The 27,853-nt window shown below is 49.2% G+C and overlaps 3 protein-coding genes across 3 annotated transcripts; all 3 read left to right on the forward strand.

Moving 5' to 3' along the window:
• Positions 1-1,991: 1,991 nt before the first annotated feature.
• On the forward strand, positions 1,992-3,765 carry N7509_008251 (zinc finger CCHC domain-containing protein; the record flags this gene model as incomplete). The annotated part of the gene is made up of 2 exons (XM_056632888.1): positions 1,992-3,187; positions 3,240-3,765. The coding sequence occupies 2 exons, from the start codon at positions 1,992-1,994 to the stop codon at positions 3,763-3,765; spliced, it is 1,722 nt and encodes a 573-aa protein (XP_056483508.1).
• Positions 3,766-3,967: 202 nt separating this feature from the next.
• Positions 3,968-7,018, forward strand: N7509_008252 (uncharacterized protein; the record flags this gene model as incomplete). The annotated part of the gene is made up of 2 exons (XM_056632889.1): positions 3,968-4,195; positions 4,250-7,018. 2 exons carry the CDS (start codon positions 3,968-3,970, stop codon positions 7,016-7,018), a joined length of 2,997 nt encoding a protein of 998 aa, XP_056483509.1.
• Positions 7,019-21,942: 14,924 nt separating this feature from the next.
• N7509_008253 (MBL fold metallo-hydrolase) lies at positions 21,943-23,018 on the forward strand (the record flags this gene model as incomplete). Its single annotated transcript, XM_056632890.1, has 2 exons — positions 21,943-22,618; positions 22,672-23,018. The coding sequence occupies 2 exons, from the start codon at positions 21,943-21,945 to the stop codon at positions 23,016-23,018; spliced, it is 1,023 nt and encodes a 340-aa protein (XP_056483510.1).
• Between the last annotated feature and the right edge of the window lie 4,835 nt (positions 23,019-27,853).

Consider the following 27,853-nt stretch of genomic DNA (forward strand, 5'->3'; position numbering starts at 1 on the left):
CAGACAACATTTCTGACGCCTCTTTCTAGTCATAGCACAGAGGCCAAGCTGGCACTCGCCACGACCGAGTCGCAGCTCTCCCAGTCTTTCCTGTCCTACCACCTGTCAACTGTCGCTGCTCTAGAAATCATCCGTATTCAGCCGGCTCTACACGTCTTTTCCCATTGCCGGTTCAAAGTTCCGGCGACGGTAAGGTCGGGCTCCATGCTAAATCGAGTGAGCTATCGCAGCGTTCGGCGGCACCGAAAAGAAACCTAGCATCGACGGCCTTCGAGAAAGAGCCCGATTTTTCCGAGAATAATCTAATGCAATCAGGAAGAATCGAGTTTCTCATCACAGGCTGAAGCCAACTTTGTCAGGCCCCGGTTTGCAGATCAGAAAGCGACAAGCCAGGCCGCAGCACTGGATCTAGCCCAAAATCCCTCGCCGCGAGAGAGAAGTCGTTTCTAGGTTAGTTCCAAGTTTGCCCAAGACAAAATACCATGACACTCTCCTACATATTTTCTTTGTCCTGACACAGTTGAAAATTTACCTATCACACGAACAGCAAAAACGATGCAGCTATGTATTGGCAAATATCGCCAGCATTCATTTCCAGCGGCACGGAGTGATCCCGGACCCTCGTGCACGTATAATCGAGCGAAGCCCGCTACATCTCCGGTTGGCCTTTGCTGATACCAGACTGAACTTACGGCAAGTCTCTGCCACCTTCAGTCACCAGAAATCATGCTCACACGGAGAGGCAGTGAAATACAGCCCCTGGCTTGGCCGTTCCCACGAGTCCGGTCGGGCTGCTCGCCTGGTAGCATGAGATTTTATCTAAACCACGAGCCCGGTGAGTTGCGAGCGATCACCTTGCGCTAGCTGCCGATAATTGGTGCTAGATCGAATGCTCCCTCCTCGATGTCATCATCGAACGCCACGAACTCATCAGTAGAGGCAGCCCCGTAAAGTACGGCTAGTCGATTGCCGCGATATCAAAATTGCTCGACTACTACTCGAAAGATGCCAGGTCGGTTTGTGATAACTCGTGGATAAGACGTAGGTATTTAATTCACAAATATCCGTCATATTTGTATTAATGTGAAAATGCCACGTGTGCCCGTCGCGAGACGCTATAACGCGTCAGTGCACGGTCTCGTCGCCTGTGGCACACCTCTGAGTACCGACAGATGCTACCTTGATCCAGCATGCTGAAGCGACTATCAAATGTGGTTTCATTGTCGTCACGAAGTAGCCAAGAGGTAAAAACAACCGTAGAAACTACGAAATCACACGGGAAATCAAGCAGGTTTTGATATGTCTTTCTGATGAAGGGTGATCTGAATGTATCCTGCAGGAATCGAACCCGGGCCGTTATTAGAAAGCCAATGTAGCAATCCCATTAGACCACATTGGGAGAGGTGCTGACGGCGCGATTTTGCCTAATTATGACCACCATTGTCCAAATCATCATCCCGGCGCATTTTTCCGCGTATACATCCAGCCAGATCAGCGTTTTGAGCTCCACAAGTTCCTTTCATTCGATCAGGCCGACACAAAATGATATCTGAAATATATTTAGAAAAATCAGGCTTTCCATCGCGGCTGCTCTGCTGGTTCGTTGCCGATGTAACCGCCGATAATGTACACAATAGCATGAATCTAAAGGGATATATATTGGATATCAGCTTTATTAAATCAGATACAGAATATCGCCAAAGAGCACGCGACGAGGCTTCAGCCGAGAGAATGCCACACAGAAGACCAACCGGAGTATGTGCCACCATACAGTATCGAACCCACTGTTAAGGGAAGTACTGTACCTCATTAAGATACTGTTACTCTGTTTGAGCTCGAAGAGAGGTATTGCCAAACCACTGTAACCAGAATCGGACAAACCAGACGACGAGTAGCAGACGGGGAAAACGACTCTGGAGCTTTGCGGAGTGCCACGGGGCGACAATATCGATTTCCTGTACTGATTGAGAGTGATGGCGGGGCGGGCCGCGATGCGAACCCCTGAACCGCCCGACCGCGACAAACAAGAAGCTTCGCCACCGCGACTGGCAAGACCGAAACGCATCACCAGACCACCCAGAATCTATGCTCAAGAACAAGAAATCGACAATGAACAGAGGCAGACGCGATCTCAGCAAAAGAAGAGAACTGGACCCGAATCTCAGCCTGATAGGGCAACTTCGGATGACTCTGCGACCGAGAGCGACAACCTCGATGTGAACGATTTGGTGAAAGAGATCGCCAAACTCAGGACAGAAATCAGACTACGAGACGAGTTGCACAAGGAAGAACTACAAAAAGCCAAAGCAGAGTTCGGTGCTGCCCTCGCCGGGGTCCGGCACGAGCTACAGAACCTGACAGACAGGACCCCGACATCGCAGTGCAACTCCGAAGCGTGCGCCCAGACAGGTCACGATGAAATCCTCCGAGAAATCCAATCCCTACGTGAAGAAATCAGCGCTCCCGCTTTCACAGGTTCCCCGTCCTATGCCGATGTCGCCCGCACTCCCCCGCTCAGCTACCCGAGTAATATACGGAGCCTCTCGACATCGAACACAACACCAACCACGCTCACCGACACACTCTATTGCACAATCGACACCTCCAGGATGGCAGAGAACGAAAACGAGAGGATGTCTGCGGGCTCTATCCGGGCGGCAGTCGAGACAGAGATCCGAGCGACGGCAGACCACACGCACTGGCGCTGTCGCGCCGTCACTGTGGACCCGAAGAACACGAACCGGATCAGAATAGCGTGCCGCGACGAAGCCGAGCACCAGCTGATCAAGAAAGTGGCGGAATCCCAAATCGGTGCAGGGGCACGGGTGCTTCGGGATGAGCTTTACCCTATCAAAGTTGACAGCGTTAACAAAGCCGCAGTTCTGGATGAAAAAGATGAGATCCGTGCCGGAGCAGCAGCCGCCTTCAGCGAGGAGAACGAAGCCACCGTTGCGAAAATCGCATGGCTTACCAAGAGGGAGAGCGCAAAAGCATATGGGTCAATGGTCGTCTACCTTACTAAAGGTAGTGACGCACGGAGACTGCTAGCCGACGGGTTCTTCCATGCTGGGGGAGAATCCGGCGTGACCAGCACCTTCGAGCATCGACCACGACCGATGCAATGCTATAAGTGCCAGGAGATTGGGCACAAGGCTTTTCAGTGCAAGAATGCCCAGAGATGCGCAAAGTGCGCCGTAGAAGGCCATCGCCACAGTAGCTGCGACCAGACAGTTCCGAAGTGCGTTCCATGCGGGGGCCCTTATGAATCGTTCAGCAGAAACTGTCGGAAGCTCTATCCGCCACGCAATGAATAAAACGCTCCGAGTCATGCAACTGAACGTGAGGAAACAGGGTGAAGTGTATGAAAGCCTTATGAACGACCAAGATACCGCAAACGCAGTGGCACTAGCGATCCAGGAACCCCAGGCGAGGAGGATTCAAGGCCGGCTCTTGACCACCCCGATGGGACATCATAAATGGACTAAGATGGTCCCCTCCACGTGGAGAGAAGGGAGATGGGCGGTTCGAAGTATGCTGTGGGTAAATAAAGATGTGGAAGCGGAGCAAGTACAGATCGAGTCGCCGGACCTAACAGCGGCTGTGATTCGGCTTCCTGAGCGACGGATTTTGATAGCATCGGTGTATGTGGAAGGAGGCAATGCCGCTGCGTTGAACGACACTTGCGATCACCTCAGAAAAGCGATCACCAAAGTACGGCGAGACTCAGGAACGGTGGTGGAGATCATGATCATGGGGGGACTTTAACCGCCATGATCAACTGTGGGGAGGAGACGAGGTGTCCTCGGTCAGACAAGGCGAAGCGGATTCGATCATCGACCTCATGAATGAGTTTGGACTCAGCAGCCTGCTTAAACGAGGCACCAAGACATAGCACGGCGGAGGATATTCGGGGGACTGCGAGTCGACGATCGACCTCGTTCTCGCCTCGGAAAACTTGACGGACTCGATGACCAAATGTGCGGTCCACGGAACGGGGCACGGCTCAGATCATGTTACTATTGAGACTGTTTTTGATGCGCCTTGGATAGCTCCAACGCAGACAGACAGACTGCTGCTCAAGAATGCACCGTGGAAAGAGATCAATGCCAGAATCGCGAGCACGCTAACTGCTACTCCGGTGGAAGGTTCCGTGCAGCAGAAGACCGATCGGCTGATGTACGCGGTGTCGGAAGCGGTTCGTGCGTTGACGCCGAAGGCCAAACCGTCACCGCACGCAAAGCGGTGGTAGACGGCGGACTTAACGCAACTTCGTCAAATATACACATATTGGAGAAACCACGCCCGCGCAGAGCGACGGGCAGGGCGTAAGGTGCCACAGCTGGAGGACATGGCCGCAAGTGCCGCGAAGCAATACCATGACGCGATTCGGAAACAAAAGAAGAAACACTGGAACGAGTTTCTGGCTGACAACGACAATATCTGGAAAGCTGCCAAGTATCTGAAATCAGGGGAAGACGCAGCCTTCGGAAAGGTACCGCAGCTCGTCAAAGCAGATGGAACGGTTACCACCGATCATGGGGAGCAGGCGGAAGAACTACTGACTAAATTCTTCCCACCGCTGCCGGGCAGCATTGACGACGAGGGAACCAGACCACAAAGAGCACCGGTGGAGATGCCGACCATTACCATGGAAGAGGTGGAGCGGCAGTTGCTGGCAACGAAGTCATGGAAGGCGCCAGGTGAGGATGGCCTACCGGCCATAGTGTGGAAGATGACCTGGCCCACGGTCAAACACCGGGTCCGTGATCTTTTCCAGGCGTCATTGGAAGAAGGCACGCTGCCGAAACAGTGGCGACACGCAAAGATCATTCCGCTGAGAAAACCAAACAAGGAAGGCTACACCATTGCCAAGGCATGGAGGCCGATCTCACTGCTCGCCACATTAGGCAAGATCCTGGAGTCAGTGGTGGCAGAAAGGATCTCGCACGCAGTGGAGACCCACGGCCTGCTCCTACAGGAGCAAATCTACGCAGCGTGGCGAGGACGACGGGTGCTGAGCCTGATCAGCTTTGATGTCAAGGGGGCCTACAATGGGGTCTGTAAGAAACGATTGATCCAGAGGATGAAGGCGCGAGGTATACCGGAAGTTCTGCTTCGGTGGATTGAAGCGTTCTGCTCGGGACGAACGGCGGCCATCCAGATCAATGGGCAGCTGTCGGAGGTTCAGGACCTGCCACAGCCTGGACTGCCTCAGGGCTCGCCCCTGTCTCCGATTCTCTTCCTCTTCTTCAACGCCGACCTCGTGCAGAGACCGATCGACGGCCAAGGAGGAGCACTTGCCTTCGTGGATGACTTCACCGCGTGGGTAACAGGGCCAACCGTACAGAGTAACCGGGAAGGTATCGCAACAATCATCAATGACGCGCTCGATTGGGAAAGGAGGAGCGGCGCAACCTTTGAAGCAGACAGAACAGCTATTATACATTTCGCACCCAAGGCTCGCAAAGTCGACCAAGAACCGTTCACTGTCAAGGGACAGACGGTCGAGCCTAAAAACAAGGTCAAAATCCTGGGGGTCCTGATGGACACGCGACTGAAGTACAAGGAGCATATTGCAAGGGCAGCATCTAAGGGCCTGGAGGCCGCGATGGAACTACGACGGCTCCGAGGCCTCTCCCCAGCGACAGCGCGGCAGTTGTTCTCGTTGACAGTAGCTCCAGTGGTGGACTATACCTCGAACGTCTGGATGCATGCCTTTAAGAATCAAAACATGGGACCGATCAACCGAGTGCAAAGGGTAGGAGCACAAGCAATTGTAGGAACATTCCTCACAGTTGCGACCAGCGTAGCGGAGGCCGAGGCCTACATTGCCACGGCACGACACCGATTCTGGAGACGAGCCGTGAAGATGTGGGCAGACATCCACACGCTACCAGAGACCAATCCTCTTCGCAGAAACACAGATCGGATCCGGAAGTTCAGGAGATACCACCGCTCACCACTATATCAAGTAACGGACGCGCTGAAAAACATCGACATGGAATCACTGGAAACCATCAACCCGTTTACTCTGGCACCATGGGAAGCACGCGTGCAGACTGATGATGAGCCTGTCTCAGATGGGTCAACTGTACCAGGCGGATCAATGCAGATCGCGTTCAGCAGCTCGGCGCGGAATGAGCTGGTTGGGTTTGGTGTGGCGATCGAGAAACAACCACCACGCTATCGGAAAGTGAGACTGAAGACCTTGTCCGTTACGTTGAGTGTGAGAACAGAGCAAAATCCATTTTCCGCGGAGCTGGCGGCAATGGCGCATACACTGAAGACATTCGTGGGATTGAAAGACTTTAGGATCACACTGATCACGAGCAACAAAGCGGCGGCTCTTACGTTGAAGAACCCGCGACAAGAGTCGGGTCAGGAATTTGTCTGCCAAATCTACAAGCTGATGAGAAGACTGCAGAAGCATGGAAATCAGATCAGCGTCCGGTGGATCCCCACTAGCGAAGACAACAAACTACTAGGGCTGGCGAAAGAGCAGGCGAGAGCCGCGACGAAAGAAGATGCCATCCTGCAAGGACAGGTCCCCAAAATGAAATCGACCACTCTAAAGATTGCGCGTGCCCAAGCAGTCCCCAATAGCGAGTTGCCCGAGAATGTAGGGAGACACTCCCGACGAGTGGACACAGCACTCCCAGGAAAACACACGCGACAGCTGTATGACCGATTATCGTGGAAAGAGGCGAGCGTGCTAGCCCAGCTCCGCACGGGCATGGCAAGACTCAATGGATATCTCTTTCGGATCAATGCCGCCGAGACAGATCAATGCGCATGTGGACAAGCAAGAGAAACTGTGGATCACTTTCTGTTTCGATGTCGGAAATGGACCGCACACCGGATAGAAATGCTGCAATGTACCCACACTCACCGAGGTAACATGTCCTTCTTCTTGGGAGGGAAGTCACCCGCCGACGATCAAAAGTGGAAGCCGAATTTGGAAGCAGTGCGAGCCTCAATACGCTTTGCGATCGCTACGGGCCGACTCGAGGCCACCTAGGCTTGCCGACAAATTGATAGAATACCTCTTTTACTAACCCTCAACACCTTGTGATAGACGGTAGACGCGCTTCAACTGCCGAGGATAGGATGTTGAACACTTGAAGAAGCGCCTTCAAGCAAGTCTACTAACCACTACTAACCCACAGGGACCAGCTCTGAGATTGGAAGCGGAAATGCCAAATACGGAAGGAAATACTGTATGGGCTTCAAGGAGACACGGCATATACCCAAACATGCATGTACTGGTAGATTAGTGATAGTGCCCTTTCGGCTCAGCCGCCGGGCGTTAGTGAATTGTGTGTGTGTGTGTAGTAGACTGTGTCTCCTGTGTCCATATTTCACCATGCTAAACTTCAGGGGCTGGAGCAGACTTACCCTGTCTTGGGCCAATACTTGAATAATGCGGCGAGGCGCTCGTACTTGAATGATGCAGGCTCTGGGCAAGACTGTGATTTTTCCAGTCTTTCCCGGATGAAATTTTGGATAGATTTTGAGCACTAAAATACACTTTTTGAGAGGTTTCAGGGTCTCTGGGCACGCTCAGCATACGGCCAAAGGCTGCGGTAGAAGCCGTCCTGGGACAAAATGAAAGGTGCAATACCCGAGCGGACGTCTCATAGAGTAGTTTGAAGGATCCGATACGGTGCTTGAAAGGGAATTTAGGTCGTCGAAGATCGAAGTATGGGTGCAGGGTTTCCATGAATTTTATCAAGAGGCACTCCAGCCCCGATTTGGATCTACTCGTGACATTATTCCCCTAGTACTGAGCCAGGCGGCGTTCGAAAGCCCTGGAACAAATGGATTCTAGAAAAGGTTGATTCTAAGGGCCATCGTTTGCCGAGAACTCACTGATTGCAGAGATCTCAGATTCTGGCGGCAACGGGGCCTTGATCGGGCCTCGACGAAACCATATTCTGATATGTAACAGATTCGGCTTCAAAGTCTCTTCATCGATGGAGCCGTCTCGACTCGTTTCTGGGTGCCAGCGCATGTGGCAGTCCGATCATCGTCCACTCGTTGTTGTAATAGAGATCCGGGTGACAAATCGTCTCGCAGTGGTTGTAACTCGCAACGGAATAGACAACAGTGAGGCTAACAGGGTGAATAGAGGCAGAGAGCAATATTCCGGCTTGAGGTAAAATCTTGCGGACAGAAATTTAGCGGGCACGCAAGCGATTTGCCAAAGCGAGTTATTGATAAATCACCAGTTCAACCTACACCTTACGCCAACTGCGTTGAAGGCCGTTGAACCTAGGCCAATGAACGTTGAGGCAATTAATTTGCCTGGCGGGCCTGGTCCCATCCAGTGGAACGAGCCACATCCTCGTCTGCTACCCCAAAACGCTTTACTATGCTTATTTCAATGTTGAAAAGAACGCCTCATCGCCTAGCAAAGACGTGTTCGCGCAGCACAAACGCCGAATGTCAAACACTAATTCTAGCGATATGCGCGCAATTAGTGCCTCCACAATATCGGATGCAAACTTCGACCACCACTCGCTCACTATCTAAAAAGCCATGTCTCGACGGCGTTGATGAGGGGAATGATTTGTCACGCATCGTATCATACCAACCACGGCTCCAGTTGGATCCATCCACTCCACCCGCTCTCCACTCTAAACTCTTGAAATTTCTTATTTCAACGTTGATAAACCGCCTCAACACCCACGAAATTAGGGTCGCCCGCTGCAAATTTGAAGTCAAAATCTCTGGACTCGGCAAAATGTACGCAAGTGGTCGCTGCCGAAACCTCTACTCAGAATAGCATAAAAGACGCTCTTTTCCCGTCGAAAAGAAAAGCAGGACTTTCCTCCTCACACTCCGGGCCTCGCAGCCTTGGGGTGTCTTTTGCAGGTAAGATCTGCGTTACCAAAAAGTCTTCGCGCGAAAGGCCCCGCGTAATCAAGTTTGCCTCGCAGGGGGACGCTGCGTTACCAATTGAGACCCGCAGGAGAGTGTTGCGTCAACAAGTTCTCCCTCGCAGCAATGAGCCCTGCGTTGTAACAATGTGCTCCGCAGGGACATCTGCGATATCAAGAGTCTCCGCAGGGGGACGCTGCGATACCAAGTTCTCCGCAGGAGAGTGCTGCGTCAACAAGTTCTCCCTCGCAGCAATGAGCCCTGCGATTGTAAGAGTGCGCTCCCTCACAGCCAATGAGCCCTGTGTTATATAAATGCGCTCCCTCGCAGCCAATGAGCCCTGCGTTGTATTAGTGTGCGCCCTCGCAGCCAATGAGCCCTGCGTTGTATTAGTGTGCGCCCTCGCAGCCAATGAGCCCTGCGTTGTAACAATGTGCTCCGCAGGGACATCTGCGAGATCAAGAGCCTCCGCAGGGACATCTGCGAGATCAAGAGCCTCCGCAGGGACATCTGCGAGATCACGAGCCTCCGCAGGAGACCGCTGCGTCACCAAGTTCTCCGCAGGAGACCGCTGCGTCAACAAGTTCTCCGCAGGAGAGTGCTGCGTCAACAAGTTCTCCCTCGCAGCAATGAGCCCTGCGATTGTAAGAGTGCGCTCCCTCACAGCCAATGAGCCCTGTGTTATATAAATGCGCTCCCTCGCAGCCAATGAGCCCTGCGTTGTATTAGTGTGCGCCCTCGCAGCCAATGAGCCCTGCGTTGTATTAGTGTGCGCCCTCGCAGCCAATGAGCCCTGCGTTGTAACAATGTGCTCCGCAGGGACATCTGCGAGATCAAGAGCCTCCGCAGGGACATCTGCGAGATCAAGAGCCTCCGCAGGGACATCTGCGAGATCAAGAGCCTCCGCAGGGACATCTGCGAGATCAAGAGCCTCCGCAGGGACATCTGCGAGATCAAGAGTCTCCGCAGGGACATCTGCGAGATCAAGAGCCTCCGCAGGGACATCTGCGAGATCAAGAGTCTCCGCAGGGACATCTGCGAGATCAAGAGCCTCCGCAGGGACATCTGCGAGATCAAGAGTCTCCGCAGGGGGACGCTGCGAAACCAAGGGAGACCCGCAGGGACGCCTGCGTTACGAAGAACCTCCGCAGGAGACCGCTGCGACACCAAGTTCTCCCTCACAGCCCTGAGCCCTGTGATTGTATAATCTTGAGCTTCCAGGCAGCCTTGAGCCTTGCGTTATCAAATTTGCGCTCATTAGGCGACCCGTGGCGCCGCGGTCCTCGTCCTGATCCTCTGGCCATTGCAGGCACCTCTTCGTGGTGTCAGAGACTAGTATTCGGGGTCGTCAGATCCCGAAGAAGCCAAGACCTGCTCCAAAGAATCAATAGAATCAAGAATCATCCCGCATACTTTGTGTCATGCCCTTCAGCCTGTTTGTAGAGTTCAATAGCCAGGTTCCTGGTTCGCGTGTAGTTTTAATGTAGCCTTGAATCACGCCCTGGCTTTCGACAATGGGCATTTCTTCAACGTAGTGCGAAGTAGAGCACTGAGTCATCGGACCAGTGGGGATCTCAGTGTATGATAGCTTGGTGGCCGATCCGAGCGACGCGTGCAATCCAAAGTAGCCTCCATTTGTGTGAATGCGTATCTTTGCTGGCTATCAGTGGTGGCAAAAGTTGTCGCGACGTGATGAGACGCGGGTTATCGACAGTGAGTAGGTAGTGTTGGCGTGCTGATGAAGGCGTGCTGATGGTGAAGACGTGTTGGTGGTGAGGACACGTTGGTGGTGAGGACACGTTGGTGGTGAGGACACGTTGATGGTGAGGGCTGGAGATGAGGGCCGGAGGTGAGTGACAATTGAGAGTTGGTGATGATCATGATCGATGGGAACCAGTGGTCAACATATTGATTTGCGACGCGGCGTAACTGCCGAGCGGTGAAGTGGCTGCCAACGGTGACTACCCATCGCCGTTACAGTTGGATCTTCGTTAGCTCACCAATGATGTAAAAGATGATGGACGGTGAAACATGATGCAGTTCGTCAACTGGAATCTGTCATCACACCAGATCGTAATTTAACTATCTGTGGATAGTCTTTTTTGAAAAAACTCGACCTTGGGCTTGGAGGCGCGTGACGGTGCAACCAACTTTTGTTCCCAATTCAAAAATAGGTTAAAGGGGGGGTACATTATGTACATCTATTGACGATAGATTTAATGATTGTTTCACTCGGGTCGCTCTTCTACGTGGCTTGAGCTTCGTCGCATACTCTTTGGTGATACATAGCTCTTGGATAATGTCGATCAATGATCATCGTGTGCGTAATATATATCCTAGATGCGCACGTACATCGTAGCAGTAGAATTGGAAAACCATCAGAATGTCCGCGATTCAAGCCCTTTCTTCTGGCCCTCTTTTCAAATATCATATTACATTGGCATGGCCAAATGAGAGACTCTTGTGGAGCTCAAAGGGGTAATGTAGCTGAGGACTGGTCGAGACTAACGGTGGCTATGGTATTCTAAAAAGACGGTGGATATAGTGAGGCAGATTTCGCGCGTTCAGCGAATCTGCTCCCGTGGTCTAGTCGAATATGCCACGTTTGCTTCCTTACCGTGCCGGGTTCGATTCCCGCAGGGCGCATCTGGATGACCATTCATCAGAAAGACGGTTCTCGCTCATGCATCGTGTTCACAACCCGCTTGTTTCCGATTCGTCTCGCGTGTCTTTTCTCTTGGGCCTATTATTTTCTGTCGTCACTTGACACTGACCTAGGGCAGCACCCGGCGGTATACTTCAGGCGACAAGGCCGTGCACTGACGCGTCGCAGCGTCTCGCGTCGGGCACGAGTGACAGGCCCACAATGGCAGAACATCACAGCTACGTCCGAGGTCAATAAGTACGACTTTTCTACCAGTTATCACAAACGCACCTGGCATCCTTCGAGTAATAATTGAGCAGTTGCAACCGCTGCGGCAGTCGAACGACCGTAATTTACAACGCTTCTCCGCTGGTGAATTCGTGCCGTTCGGGGATGACATCATGGGGAGAGCATTCGACTGGCCTGCAGCCACCTTTGGGAGGGAAAAATTGTCTTCATATCAGGGGTTTGGTAAAAAGGTCAGTTATCCCCAACCTCCAGCCTTGAGAACGTACCCTTTCCTTTGTTCATCGTATAGGCCACAGGGGAAGCTTTGAATGCCATCTGCATCGGCCACAGGCAAATATATTCCCGTTGGAGATACTCGATCTAGCACCAATTGTTAGCAATTGGCGCAAGATGGGTATTCGCAATTGACCGCCACTGACCATGCTCGCGGCCTATAGAGAATCCCAATACTAGCTGCAATACACTATCTCGATTGGACTTGTAGGAACGGCCGAGAAGCCGTGCTGCATTTCACTGCTTTTCCATATCAGCAAGACTTCTGGTGGCTAAGGATGGTACGGACTTGCCATTAGTGTAGCTTGGGATCAGCGACAGCCAACCAGAGATGTAGCGGGCTCAGCTCGATTACATCTGGAGGGTCCAGGATCACCCCGTATTGCTGCAAATGAATGTTGGCAATATCTGCCAATGCATAGCTGTTTCGTCTTTGGTTGTCGTGTGGGAGGTAAATCTTCAGATGTGTCAGAACAAAGTTCCACTGAAGGAGAGGTTCATGGTATTTGGTCTGGGGTGAAGTAGTAGCTGACCTGAAAGCGACTGCTCTCATAGAGAGAGATATGGGATAGATCCAGTGCTGCGACCTGGCTTGTCGCATGCTGAGCTGCAATCAAGGCTTGGTAGAGCCGGCCCTCATCCCGTGGCCCTCAGCCCAATTTATTGCTGGACTATGTTATACCTGGAGAGACCAGGGCCTTTCTTGGTGCCCGTCGATGCTAGACTTCTCGTTGATGCCGTCGGATGCTGCAATGGCTCACTCAGTCTAGTATGGGACCAGGTCATGGCTGTTCACAAGGCTTTGGGTCGGAGGTCGGTAAGAGATTCATAGCTGCCGGAATATCGCAAGTTCCTCAAAACCCGACAGTTAGCCTCCGATCGGAAAGGTAATGCCGAAGAGACGAAAACACCTTAAAGACTTACCGTTGGGCTTAGCAGATGGCATCAAGCCTTTCTGGATTGGGCTCGCTAAATGCGCCAGGGGAATTGACCATTTCTACCACGTGTTCAGAAACAATAAAGGCGCGAGCGTAGTAATATTCCACGGCTTGGCCCATCAGGCTGTTGAAGCTGGTTTGGTTTCGAAGCCGGGGGATGGGGAGGGGGGGCATATCTCTGTCAGGTCGAGGGTAATATTGACACGTGCCCTATGAAGAAAAAGAACTATCAGCGATATTTCCTGAAAAACAAAGAGCCACCAACGGGAAGCAATGGTAGGGAAAATGAAATGTAGGACCTGGCGTTGGGAATGGACAGGGGCAAAGCACAACCGTGACTTACAAGACATTGAGCGACTCGCGATAGAAAAAATGCTATCCTATATAGAGGGTCGTCAGCACATGACGTCTGCCTTGAAAATTGCGGAATATTTTGAAACTTACGTTCTCAGATATTACTGTCCGCTGCAAGGGACTGTATCAACGATGACATCTATTTATCATCAATCATCAGTAGACAGCTTATGAAGGCAACTTGTGACTCACTGTCCTCGCAGCTTGGGCTATTTGGGATCCAGGAAGGTTCGCTCAATGGGTTATTTGAGGAGTAGCGGAAACGGGGCTGGTATCGAGCATCTTCCGAGTTAGCATGATTCTAAATGACTGGGAAACAACACTCACCTGCTGTCTGAAGACTTCGTTATTGAGAAAGGCTAGGCCATTGCGATATAAAAGATCAGCTTATTTCAATGCATGATTTGGAGGTCAATCCATACCTAAGAGTAGCCGCGAAGACGGATCACGATCGACATTCTTTGGTCCAAAATCACAGAGGAATGCTTGCGAACGACTCTTCAGCGGGCGAAGGATCGGGTATTTATAGCTGCCCAGCCAGGCATTCAGTCCGCGTCAATGAGATCATCATCATCAATTGTGAGGGCTTCAACACAAACTACTCTTAAATTGGAGCCGGTTCAACGTTTGGTTATTCATCTGGCACAACATTTGAACACAAAATTCGGAGACTTTGCATTTTCCCTGGCGACTCGATATATGCAATCCCTTTTATCACTGTTGGCACCGTTTCAACAGTCGTGAGGATGCCGCAGAAAGTCATCGATGTCCCGTTTCAACATTCACTACCATGGGCTCGTACTTTTTTGCGACAGGTGAGGCGGCAACAGATCATGCCATTTCATTTCACCCACTAGTGATGACCACGATACCCTACCCATTGAACACCTCATCAAAGAAAGGCAAACACCATGCCATATTGTGACCCTAGATATCTACCATCCAAACGACATGTTTCTCAGTACCTAACTCGTATATCGGAGAAAAGGATGCACACCTACACAATATGAAACATACAAGCTATAGTACGGCGCGGGACTGATTCACACAGCCCTATCACAACAGATTCTCTTGTATAGTTAGTCAGATATTAGGTCGATTACATTTTCGTAGATCAAACCTCTGCGATCAGCCGCATATTTGTAAAGGCATGACCCACATCAATCTCCTGGGAGCAAAGTGGATGCGGGAGGGTGGGTACTACTCTTCGGAAAAATCTGCCAATTAGTGCCATCAATGGCTCACATGCGTGCAAGTCGACTATGAAATGATTGGTCGATATTTGGCCATGGCTCCCAGGAGCCCATGGGTCGTAAATATTGATGCGATCATTGGATACTAATAATGGGTCGGAGGAAGAATGAGCCAATCGGTGCTATGAATGATCCACGTCTGCTAAATAGCCCCCGTAGACATGATTGGCCCAAAGTTTGCTGTGAGCTCCTGGGAGCCTGAGCCTACCATAAAACCTCCCATAATTAAATAAGGCTGATACAATTATGTCCACAATGTACCCATATCTTCTCTCCCTGAACCCGAGATAGAGACGACATTAAGAATTGGCCGTTGAAATTCAGGTGTAGTCTTTGCGGATATGTTCAAAATACAAGAACTTTGAGTAGACCAGGTCACGGTATATCGTAAAATTCATGGAAGATTCAATCGGAGTACAAGACACACAGCCGGACCGGGCTTCTTACGAGAACCGTACTAGAACTCGTGGTTCAGAAAATGTACTTTACTGTATCAATTACGAGAGTGAAATTGAAATGAGATAGTTCTGGAGTTTGTGCTGACAGTGCCTCATGGTCATCAAATACGATGTTATTTCCTGAGCAAATAGTACATCCACCGTCAGCGTCCAGACCACCGCTGCTTTTTAGCCTGATCCAGCTCTTCCATCGCCTTATCATACGCATGGTACAAGGTCCATGAGTAACTGCGCAGACTTTCGAGTTCTGAAATGAGATTTTGTCGATCTTTTTCAAGCAGCGATACCTGCTCCTTGATTTGGCAAAATAAATGATAGAAACGTGCCCTCTCCCGGTACCCTCTTAGGTCTTCAGGCAAAGCTATTTAGACTTAGTAGGAATATGATGATAATGCAGAGTAGACTCACGGTAGCGCCCGTGATGGAGATCAGGGGCGATAGCTGTGGACGGCACGTTTCTGTTGGCGGTCATTGCGCAGGTTCCTTTGCAGGTGTACGCCAGTCAGGAGTCAAATGGGTCATGCTTGTCACGGGTCCGACTGCACCTTGGGTGTTTATATCTCGGTCAAGGAGTCACAGGATATAGTGATCCAGCATGCTTCCAAACCTGCTCCCAGACTTGAAGTTAGGTCTCCTAGGGCCCTGTCAGGGATATAGATGAGGCATACTGTCGGTATGAGTGGGGAATTGGTATTGTAAGGCATGGTCAGAATGTATCATTGTAACTTAGCCAAGAGTCTTAGTCATGGTCGGTCGCATACAAATTAGTATGTGAGCGAACATAACAAAAATTAGACAACTACCCATGGACCTGATTGGACGTACATTTCTGTTCCGACAGTTATGAGCCCGGCTTGCTAAGTGAATATATTGCCTATTCTGTCGAATCTGAGGCTATTCATACCGTTTATCTGTCGAATTGACCCCGTCGGTCAATTACCCCTGAGAGCGAACCGATCTGTACACAGTATCTGCATCGAAAGCAGCACTGTTGAATACAACCCGATACCGCTATGGAAAACGCTGTTATCTCCGCTTCGCAGAGCGTCAAGCTGCGAACGTTGGCCGATTGGATCGATTGGATACGTGCTATCTGCGATGTCGCCGAAACCGACTGTGTATGGAAGTTCATCGATCCCGATACCCCTGAGAGTATTCTTCCTGAACCGAGAGAGTGCCCTGAACCACCGTCTCCCGAAGCGAATGCAACGGCGATCGATCTATATAAGATAAATTATCAGCGATGGGATCGAGAGGAGAGAGGACTAGCCAATATCAAGAGAGTGATTATGGCAACCGTTGAACCTGCAGTTAGGGATCAGCTGTATGATAAACCTACTGTGCATGGACGTCTAGTGATATTGAGAGACCGATACTCTGACTCTGGAAACCTGAATGAGGAATATCGCTAGGACTATATGTACAATGCAGTGTATCCACCGCGGAAAGGTGAGGATGTAAAAGCATTTGTACGTCGTTGGGAGAAGATGAGAGATCGGATGATTGCTATTGGTGAGACCTAAATGAAGTTTAACAAGGACTTTCTGTTAGCAGTGAAGCATTTGGTACTAATGTGGCACACACAACAACTTCGACCTATTACGATCGAGAGCACCAAGATGGATAATAGTACATTGGTGAATGACTTCCTGGCTCACTACCGCGAGCACTTTGGTAGCGCACCAGCACCAGCGCCACCGACTAATCTCCGAGGTCATTCAGCACCAAGAGCTGCATTCTCAACTCTTTAAGGTAGCACTGAGGCTGTACCAGATTCGCCAAGTGCAACAAAACCGGCTAAGAAGCGGTCGTTGAAGGATGTGCCAATGGCTGAGCGATGGTGCCCGTGTGGTAAAAGAAACCATAAACTATGGGAATGTCCATATATCAATGAAAAGGAGAGATCGGCCAATTGGAGTGCCGATTCGAGAACTCAAGGAAGGATCAACCAGATGCTTAAGGATTATCCTGATTGGAAGGAGTTTATTGACAAGGAGATTAAGTCAGCCAATCAGTATTATTCAGCTGAAAAACAGGGTGCTGCCCTAGGTACTTGGTCAATGACTACGCTGGCACTGAATTGTCTTAATCAAAGGCCTCACCTTAGGGATGAATGGGTATTTGATACAGCAACTCATCGCCATATCTGTGTGGACCGAGATCTGTTCATTGAGTATACCCCTGATGAATCAGTCGTCAAAACTGGTGACAGTGTCACTCGCACCTTAGGGTATGGAACTGCAGTAATGTCCTGTATTGACCCTAGAACGGGTGCGCGAAGCAGCGTCAAATTGCATAATGCCTGTCATTCACCTACCTTCCAAGCCAACCTAGTCTCGTATGGTTGTGCAAAGGAACGTGGCTGCCAATGGGATGAGATGAACAACTGTATAAGAGATCCGAGAGGCATCCCATTTGCACGTGTAGCCTGGAATGATAATGCGAAACTGTGGCTGTTTGATAAGCCACAGGGTGATGCAACTAATTGACTAGCCGATGGAACTGCCACCTTAGAGAGTGAGTGTGATATCGAGTACGCAATGGCAGTGCGGAAATCGATTGCACCAAGGATCTCTGAGGCATCGTCGGATGTGTGGCATCGCAGATTGGGCTATATACATCCAAATGCAGTGAAGAAAACAGCTGAGATGGTAGAAGGAATCAAAATTAAGGACCCTGAGGCTACTGGCATAACTGAGTCCCCGTGCCAGGTGTGTAGTATGTCACACGCACTACGTCAGATATTACGGAGACCGGTAGGTCGTACGTTTGGCAGGTTTGGCCAGCTGTATTACGACCTAATCGAAATGCCAAAGGAGTCATATAATGGCCACCGATATATCATACATTTCTATGTATCAGGCATTCGGTTCCACTGGGTGTATACGCACGTGCGTAAATCAGAGTGTCAAAACGGAATAAGGGCGTTTTTGTATCTGGCCACCCGTTTACTGAAGATACCCCTGATTGGAATTTACTCAGATAACGAGAGATCAGTGACAGCTGATACTGAACGAGAGCTCGAGGGAATGGGCTTTGTGGTGACACATACTGTGGTACATAGCGCTGAGATGAACGGCCCCGGCGAACGCTCAGGGGGTGTCGTCATTTATAAGGCCAGAAAGCTGCGTATTGAGGGCCAATTGCCTGAGGGCCTGTGGCCAGAGATGGTATACGCTGCGGTGTATATACTGAACAGGACTCTAACCTATCTAGAGGATGGAAGTTGGATAGTGCCCTAGGATGAAGCACGATCACACCTGGACCAGAACTTTGTGAGAAAGTCAGACCTGTTATGTCTGAGATTGTATGGCAGTCTCACCTATTGCCGGATACCGAATATTCCCCGTTCTCACAAACTTCGCCCTTGTGCGGAAGTTGGTTTCTTGGTTGGTTATCAGGCTTCGAATGTGTGGCGAGTTTGGATGCCCTCGTCGGGTAGGATTCAAACCGTACGCGACGCAGTATTCAATGAATCGTGTCGCTGGCACCCTGGCATACAGTTTTGGAGGGAGTACCTACTACCGATCCCAGAAACCTGTGATATCCTCAACGACCGTGAGGAATGGCGCATTATTCACCACGAAATAGGTCTCCCTGACGACTGGATTAAGAGACGAATCGGACATGAATCTGAGGCCGAACAATCGAATCCAGCACCTACTAATGCTGAGAGCGTTAGTAGAGAGCCTGAAATTAAGGATAGCAGTGAAGATGACCCTAAGGAAGTAGCTGATCGTAAAGCGACACCTGCACCTACTCATCTTGAGGCTGTACAACAGTATACTCCGCCACCTACTATTGAAAGACCATCTCAACAGTCTCCGCTGGGACATCGTTTTCCGGCCGGAAAACCTGCTACAGAGACTGAGGGGGTGAACAAAGAAACAACTTCGAATTCTACAGGAAACAAAGATCAGCAGGATGACCAGCCTCAGCAGCAGCAGAATAAGTTGTTTGAACCGGAGCCTCTATCTGAGAGTGAAGCTTAATTACACGAAGAACTGGCTACGCCGTTGCCGGCTGTAGCACCTCGAGACATTGATCTGTCGTTGAGCCCTTCCAATATTATTGAGGGTAAGCGCGAGCGTAGGTCAACACGGCGAGATGACTATATATATCTGGTTACCGAGGACGAACTGTCGGTCGAACCACCTGAGTTGTTATATGCATTCGCTACTGCGTTGAACGCTGAGAAACCGAGTCGTCACCGAGACGACCTGCCATCAGCACCTAAGCACTGGAATGATATGGTCCGACACTCTAACCGTGACGCATTTATGGCAGCAGCCGCCCTGGAGGTTCGGAACTTGAAAAGCAAAGGCACGTTTGAAGTGGTTGATCGTCCGAATAATCGATCTGTTCAGGTCTTGCCACTACATTGGGTCTTTGACTATAAGTTTGACCAGGATGGCAACCTATTGAAACACAAAGCTCGTCTATGTGTGAGAGGTAACCTTAAGAGAGTAACTTCAGAGGAGAAGCGTACTGCTACCCTCTCTGCCCGTACGGCATGGATTATCTTTAGTTTAGTTGCTGCGTTTGACTGGGATCTAAGGCAATTTAATGCAGTAAATGCCTTCCTGAACAGTACACTACTGAAGCCAGTATATGTGAAGCCACCGGATGGATCAAACCTGCCGAAAGCAGTATGCTGGAAGCTTGTGAAGGTACTGTATGGCCTAAGGACCTCGCCAAAGCTTTGGCAGCAGGAGGCCTGTAGCGTATTAGGTAAGCTTGGTTTGACACCACTACCTGAGGATCCTTATATGTTCGTTGGTAAGGGAATTATTGTATTCTTCTACGTAGATGATATTATTCTGGCTAGCGCACCTAATCAACGAGATCGCGCCTATAAGATCGAGCGACAGCTCTACACACACTGGGAGCTTACAGATTATAGAGATGCCCGCTGGTTTCTGGGTATTCGGATTATACGCGATCGATCAATGAAGAAGCTGTGGTTGTGTCAGGATGCCTATATTGCGAATATGGCGGTTAAATTCAACCTTACGAATAAGCCCCGGGTGACGACGCCAATGACAGCACCTGATAGCCTAAAGCCTTACGACGGTACACCGCGCAGAGAGTATATTGAAGAGTTCTCGACCAAATTGGGATCAGCTCAGTATGCTACTACAATTACCCGCGTTGATGCCGCGAAAGCCACTGCTCGATTGGCACAGTTCTTGACCAATCCGGGACCTTAGTATATTGATGCTATTAATCGAGTGATCACCTACCTATATCATACACGATTTTGGGCAATTGCATATAGAATTGGTAGTGGGTTGGAATCTATTGCATTCGCAAGCGATGCCTTATTCGTAGATAACCTCGACAAGACGAGCTCTGCTGGATATCTATGTCAGATATATAGAGGACCAGTTGACTGGAAGGCGTCAAAGCTACGCACTGTCACTACCTCAACCACTGAAGCAGAGCTGCTTGCTCTATCGGAGGCCGCTCGGGCGATATAATATACGATTCGCCTTCTACGCCACCTTGGTTTCCGACCAAACCATGAGATTACACTACGGTGTGACAATAGACAAACTGTCGATCTGATCACCAGCACTAACACCAAACTGCATACGAAGCTCAAGCACATCGATATACACAACCACTGGCTTCGACAAGAAGTGGCAGACGGTAGGTTGACGATCAGATGGGTGCCCACCGCAGAGATGGCTGCGGATGGCCTCACTAAGCCGCTCACACGGCAAAACCACGAACGATTTGTCCAAATGCTTCGATTACATGATGTTCGAAGATATATTGAGGACTGAGGCAGCCGTTCCTGCCTATTTGGGACCTTCAACGGTCTACATCGATTGGATACAGCATTCAACACGCTGATATTGGAAACCTCAGGTGCTTTGAATACTGAGGGGGTGTGTCGGTATGAGTGGGGAATTGGTATTGTAAGGCATGGTCAGAATGTATCATTGTAACTTAGCCAAGAGTCTTAGTCATGGTCGGTCGCATACAAATTAGTATGTGAGCGAACATAACAAAAATTAGACAACTACCCATGGACCTGATTGGACGTACATTTCTGTTCCGACATCTTTCAAACCCTAGTCACATGATACGCTAGGCCAAATATGGCTATCTTTGTATTGAAAAGTCGTACCATGTTTACACGGTAAGAAGGATAAAAGTATAAATCTGTAGAGTCACGTACCGCTACATATCCAAAAAATAAAACCCCTCCCGACCGTCTGCGCCCGAAACAACCACTGCGTCGCTTTGTTCTTCTCCCAGCCTAGCAACTGATCTCCACCCAACCGCTAACGTAATAGCAAAATCATCGAGACTTGATAACGTAAGATGATTACTGTATTCATATGATATGTAACAACAATAGACCCAATGCACCGTAAGTGGCAGAGGTAGCGTAATGTACCGGAGTTCACTTATTCAGGTGTCATGCAACGCTTTGGGCAATATGAATCGAGCTCGATCTGGTCCTTTACTGCACATCACCGCCTGCGCCACCTAAGGACGAGCCAATATTTCACCTTCGCGTCGCTGATCTACTTGTGACTTGAGCTCGACGCGGCCTCCGAGATTTTTTTTTTACGCTGGCCCCTTGCTCAAGGCGGTTTAAATGGAGTCAATCTCAAGTGGCTGAAATCGAACGGGCCTAAATGGTTGGAATCAATACTGTTCGGTATCATTTTAGTCAGAGTGGGTACTCTGGGAGTTGAGCCAAAATGAATCATATTGAGTAATAGACTATTCTATTCGACCCGGGCCAAGACAACAATTTCGATCGCGCTAGTACAAATCCGGAATATGATTGCTTTTCTTTTCGCCTTCCCACTTACTATTTAAATCCAGGCGCCATTCGAAATATATCCAAAATATCAAAATCATTACTCTTTACCATGGCCAGCAATACTTTTGCTATCCCTGAATCTCCGCATACGGTCCTCGTGTCTATCATCGACACTACATGCAAGGTATCCATCGAGACCGATAAAGTGTTTGTTCCGCGATACCCCGGGCACGACTTTTTAAACGTACCAACCTATGCCTTTCTCATCAAGCACCCTGAACTGAATCGCAACGTATTATTTGATTTGGGTCTTCGCAAGGACTGGTGGAACTCTGCCCCTGTTGTTCGAAACATCCTCCAAGAAGGAAAATCTCACCTGTCGATCCAAAAAGACATTCGAGAGATCCTGGAGCATGGTGGAGTTCCAATCAACACCATTGACACGATGGTATGGAGTCATTGGCATATTGACCACATAGGCGACCCTAGTCTCTTCGATACCAGTGTCAGATTGATCGTCGGGCCTGGTTTCAAGGAACACATCTTACCACCATTTCCACCGAATAAGGACTCCATGGTCCTTGAAAGCGATTTTAATGGCCGAGAATTGGAAGAACTGGATTTCACTGAAGGCAGCCTCAAAATCGGACGGTTTAATGCCATTGATTATTTTGGTGATGGCTCTTTCTACTTTCTGGATGCCCCTGGACACTCTATCGGTCACATTGCCGCTCTCGCACGGGTTACATCAGCACCAGATAGTTTTATCCTAATGGCAGGGATGGGTGTCTCCATGGAGGTCAGCTTCGACCTAGTGCCTGCCTGCCACTTCTTTCAGATACCAATTCGGACAATATACCTGCCGATGCAGGTGTACTTTCATGTGGTGCCGTGTTCGACAAACTGCGTGAAGAGAAGGATATGAGAGCCCCATTCTACTCAGCGGCGAGGAACGGCGTCAGTTTTAACGCAGATGACGCAAACGCAACTATTGAATATCTCCAAGATGCCGATAACAGAGATGATGTTTTTATTGTGTTTTCCCATGACGATACACTGCTTGACGTTGTCGATTTTTTCCCGGATATTGCGAATGATTTCATGCAGAAAGGTTGGGCTAAAAAGAGCAAATGGGGTTTCCTTCGGGATCTCATCGAAACCCAGGCGGATTCGGATAATGTTTAAAATTGATGGTCGGGCGGAGAGGTTACATATTTGGATCGGTGATAGATTATGTTTAAATGCTTGTGTTGCCATCGTGAATTCGCCAATGGCAAACATATCAGGTACTTATTTATCCAGAACTATTTTCACAATTCCTCATTCACGGACAACTCAATATGGTCAATGGTGATCAGTTCATAACCTGATTTTGTCTTTTTTGGGGGAGTGACTCGCTACTGTAGTCTTTTACACACAGGGACGTGAATATTTGTGATACCCTGTTTGTTGTCTCAATTGTATCCATACATGTAGGTACAAATTCAGGTATTATTACAATGTATATACACGTTTGGTAATTTACGTGAAATCCATTTTGGGTTAGCTTATCATGTGATTAGGGTTCAAAAAGGTATCGCCATGTTCCCGGGTATGGAAGGCGATAACGGTCGGCACTGTAGTAAAGACCTTGTTCATCAGAGATATCCGATTGTGATGAGCAGATCGATTGAATTTATAGAGGAATAGGAGTCAAATCTCAGTAAAAGGTCTGCTTGCAGTACTATACTCAAGATTATTCTGGAAGGTGACAAATTTGAACTCTCTAACAGGTAAAAGTTTTGTTGAGGTAGTAGGGCTGAATTTGCAACCATTTGCAGGGTGAAAAGACCAAACGAATCACCGAAACTGTCGTTGAATGTCCAATGGGTTGTTGAAGATAGAGGTTCGGGCGCTTTTTGAAGTTCAATCACCTTTCTGAGCGCCGATGAGACAAGCGGAGAATTTCCCCTTCCCCAGTGATAAACGACACAGACATGCCCAATACGAACCATGACCCCGCTGATTACTATCCAATGAAGGCAGAGGCAGTATAATTCGGACCATTTATTTCTACTTGAGTCTGTGTGGTGCCTGTGGGTCATTGACGGCGCCGATTTTTGCCCTGGCAGATGTCTTTGATCTCGACAACTCACTAGATCATAGGAGCCACCGCTAGGAACCAACCGACTATTTCACGAAAATATTGTGTGTATGTGAGCTTTTCATGGTGTTAATTGGCTCATATTACCTCGTATAGTACCCAACTTCCCTTGTCCACAATAATTCCAGGAGACTGACTGGGGAAATTGACTTGCTAAAGACGAAGCTGGTGACAGACAAGTGTTCTGCGGAAACCTAATCGATCTAAAAACTCACGCTACAGAGGAAAATTTGTTGCTAGATGGGGATGGGGGCTGTGCGAATCAGGTCCGCACTGCACCATAGCTGGCATCTGCTCGGTGGTGTGTAGGTGTGGTAGAGTGTCACCGAAATACAAGGTAGGCAATGAAGAATTCTGCGGTTTGGCTAGTAGGGAGCTAGGGTCGCAACATAGCATGACGTTTGCCTACTTCTGATACGACATTCTGAGTAGTGTAAAGGGCTCATCATCGGTGAGTGAAATGGTATGGCAAGATGTGTTGCTGCCTACTCGTCGCGTACGAGATAATGATAGTGAACGTTGATACTTCTCATCGGTTCTTTTCTGCAGCATACTTACGACTGTTTAGATGGTGCCAACATCGACAAAAAAGCTTTTCATCTTCTGGTTCTCTGAGTAAAAATGTGACACCTCTGAATGATGCTTTTAAATTGATGATGATTGGCTGCAATACTATGTCGAGATGACTATCCAGAGTGCCCAAATCACCTTGAGGCGCCACTTTGGTTCAAAGACTACATTCAGTGTGTCTATCGGCATGCCATCTCTCGCCGTGTTTCCACGATTCCTCGCTTTGTTTGGCGGAAGGTCGAGTTCCTTTTTAACGTACCGACAACTTGGAAGGATGTGCGAATGGTGGAGCAAATACGTCAAATTCTTGAACAAGTCATTCGCAGTTTCACATATCCACTTAATTCGCGGGAATTTAACGTGGGTATTGCTGACGGGGCTATCCAATTATGGTAGGTGTAATGGTAGGTTCAGGCTCCCAGGAGCTCATAGACAAATTTGGACCAATCATTTTTACTAAGGCTTTGTGGCCCATGTGGATTAGTCATGGCACCGATTGGCTCATTATTCCTCTGCTCTATTAGTGGTATCCAATGATCGCATTCTACTCGACGACCCACAGGCTCCTGGGAGCCAAGGCCAATTATGAGCCAATTATCTCAAAGACGACTTGAGCATGTGGGCCATCGATGGCACTAATTGGCTTATAATCTCAGAGTATCCACCCGCCTCCGCTTCGTTCCCAGGAGATTGATGTGGGTATTGCCAAACGCAAATATGAGACTGATCGCATTTGTTATACAGAATTGTCATTAACCTATAATCTGACTCACTAAACAAAAGATTCTGTGGTGAGACTGGGATGTATGGATCAGTCCCACGCCCCACTATAGCTTGTATCTACTTGATGTTGTGTAGGTGTGAATGCATTTTCTCCGATATGCGAGGTAGGCAACGAACAACCCTGCGGTTTGCCTGCCTTTGGCAAGTTGCTGTTGTGGAGTCACGGGTTCATCGCCGGTGAGTGGGATGAAATCGCATGATCTTGTCACCTTGCCCGTCGCAGTAAAGGGCGGACTGACAGTGATGAATGTTGATAACTGTTATCGGTTTTTGTCTGCGGTATCCTCACGACTGTTTAAACGATGCCAACGGCCAGAAAATAGTTTTCATGTTCTGGATCACCTGGCGCAAAATTCAATTTCGTTGAGAAATGCATTCAACCAATGATGAAATGTTGAACCATTTATCATTGAAAAAGTATTTTTGTTTGAGCCCTCACAATTCACAATGATCATCGCATCGACGCAGGCAGAATTCCTAGCTGGATTACTATAAGTGCCCGGTCCTTCGCCGGCTGAACAGTCGTTCGCAAGCATTCCTTTGTCGCCCTGGGTCAAAGAACATCGAACGTAGCTCGTCCCTGCGGCCACTCTTTGGTATGGATTGACCTCCAAATCATGCAATGAATTGAGCTGACCTCATACATTGCAAAAGCTTAACCTTTCTCGATAATCAAGTTTTCGAACAGTGAGTGTAGCTGCCCAGCCATTTGAAATCATGCTAACTCCAAAGATGCTTAATATTAGTTCTGCCTCCGCTATTCCGCTGAGCACCCATTGAACGAGCATTTCGGGGTTCTGAATGGTCCAAGCTGCGAGCACAGTGAGTTACAGACTGCCTTCATGAACTGCTTACTGCTTACTGCTTACTGATGATTGATGATTGATGATTGATGATTGATGATTGATGATTGATGATAAATAGATGTCATCCTTTATACAGACCCTTGCAGCCGACAGCAATATCTGAGAATGTAAGTTGCAAATTTTGCAGCGATTCTGAAGGCAGATATCATATGCTAACGACCCTCCATATAGGATGGCAAGCTTTCTATCGCGAGTCACTCAATGACTCGTAATTTACGCTTGGGCTTTGCCCCTGCCCATTCCCAACGCCTGGTACTGCATTTTGATCTCCGTGGGATTACTATCCGTTCGTGGCTCGCTGTTCTTCAGCAAAGATCGCTGATAACTCTTTTACACTAGACCTGACAACCTGACAGAGCTACGTTTCCCCCTCGTCCTCGAAACTCAACTAGCTGCAACAATCTGATGGGCGAAGCCACTGAATTTTACTACGCTTGCACCTTTGCTGTCTCTGAAGACGTGGTTGGCACGGCCACTTCACCTGGCTTATTAGCGGGCCCATTTCAGAAAGGCTTGATACCCTCTGCTTCGCCATGCGATAAAATGTCAAGTATTTTCATTCCTCTTTTCAGCATTACCCTGTCCAAAAAAAGTTCACACTCAATGTATTAGTTTTTGGCAATATTTCGACGGCTATGGATATCCTGCCCACGTCCAATCCGAAGGCTTGTCGGTAGCCATGAACCAGCCTCACTGTTAATCGAGCGAATCATCAGAGCATCTGCGACAACGAGAAGAGGCCGAGACCTGACGGTCACGGAAAAAAAACAACTAATTCCCCGTTGAGCATCAATCAGCAGACTGAAGAGAACTATTGGCAATAGTCTCAAGGTCAATTATTCCAACCCCTGATTGCAGCTGAGCAAGCGCTAGGACAGCCCATGCTTAGATTCACCATAGATCCCTCGCCGCGAGAGCAGCCATTTTGAGGCCAGGTCGAAGTTTGTCGCAAACAAAATACCACGAAACTCTCATCCAGTGTTACTTTGCCCTTACATGGTTGAAGATCTGCCCAGAATCGTGCATTGGCAGGTACGGCTACATCCATTCCCCGTGAAACGATGTGATCCCATGCCCTCCACGTGTGGTCGAGATGAGCCCGCTACCTCATCCCTGGTTTTCTATGCTGATGCCAGGCTGCATCACGGCAAGTTTATACCACCCTCAGTCAACAGAAATTATGTTAACATAGAGTTTAATGAAACACAGCCCTAATCCAGCCGTTCGGGTGAGTCCGATCGATAAAGTGCATTATAGCCGGCCGGGGACCTCGTCTAGGCCACGAACAAGGTAAGTTGCGAGCGACCATATTGCACCAGCTGCTGATAGTTGGTGCTAGATTGAATATATACAGCGGCAAAGTGCCTTGCCTGTGCTCTGATGCAGACGGTCATTTACAGCTGCCACCATGGCTTATTCACGATTGATCCTGGTAAGTACATTCTCATAACTAGAATATTTCGGAAGTCGACTAACTAAAGTCAGGTCGCTGGAACCTGATGCTATGCTCAATGCAGCCGCAAGTCGACCGAATGCATCCTTGATGTCACCGCTGAGGGGCACGGACTCGCCGGCAGAAGTAGCCTCGCCAGGCCGGCCAGTTGATTGCCTAGACGGTCACAAAAGCCCAATTCTTATTTGAAAGATGCAGGTCGGTT

This window comes from Penicillium cosmopolitanum (genome assembly GCF_028827165.1).
Source record: "Penicillium cosmopolitanum strain IBT 29677 chromosome Unknown utg000009l:1.0-9042332.0:1.0-9050551.0, whole genome shotgun sequence".
Taxonomy (NCBI): Eukaryota; Fungi; Ascomycota; class Eurotiomycetes; order Eurotiales; family Aspergillaceae; genus Penicillium; species Penicillium cosmopolitanum.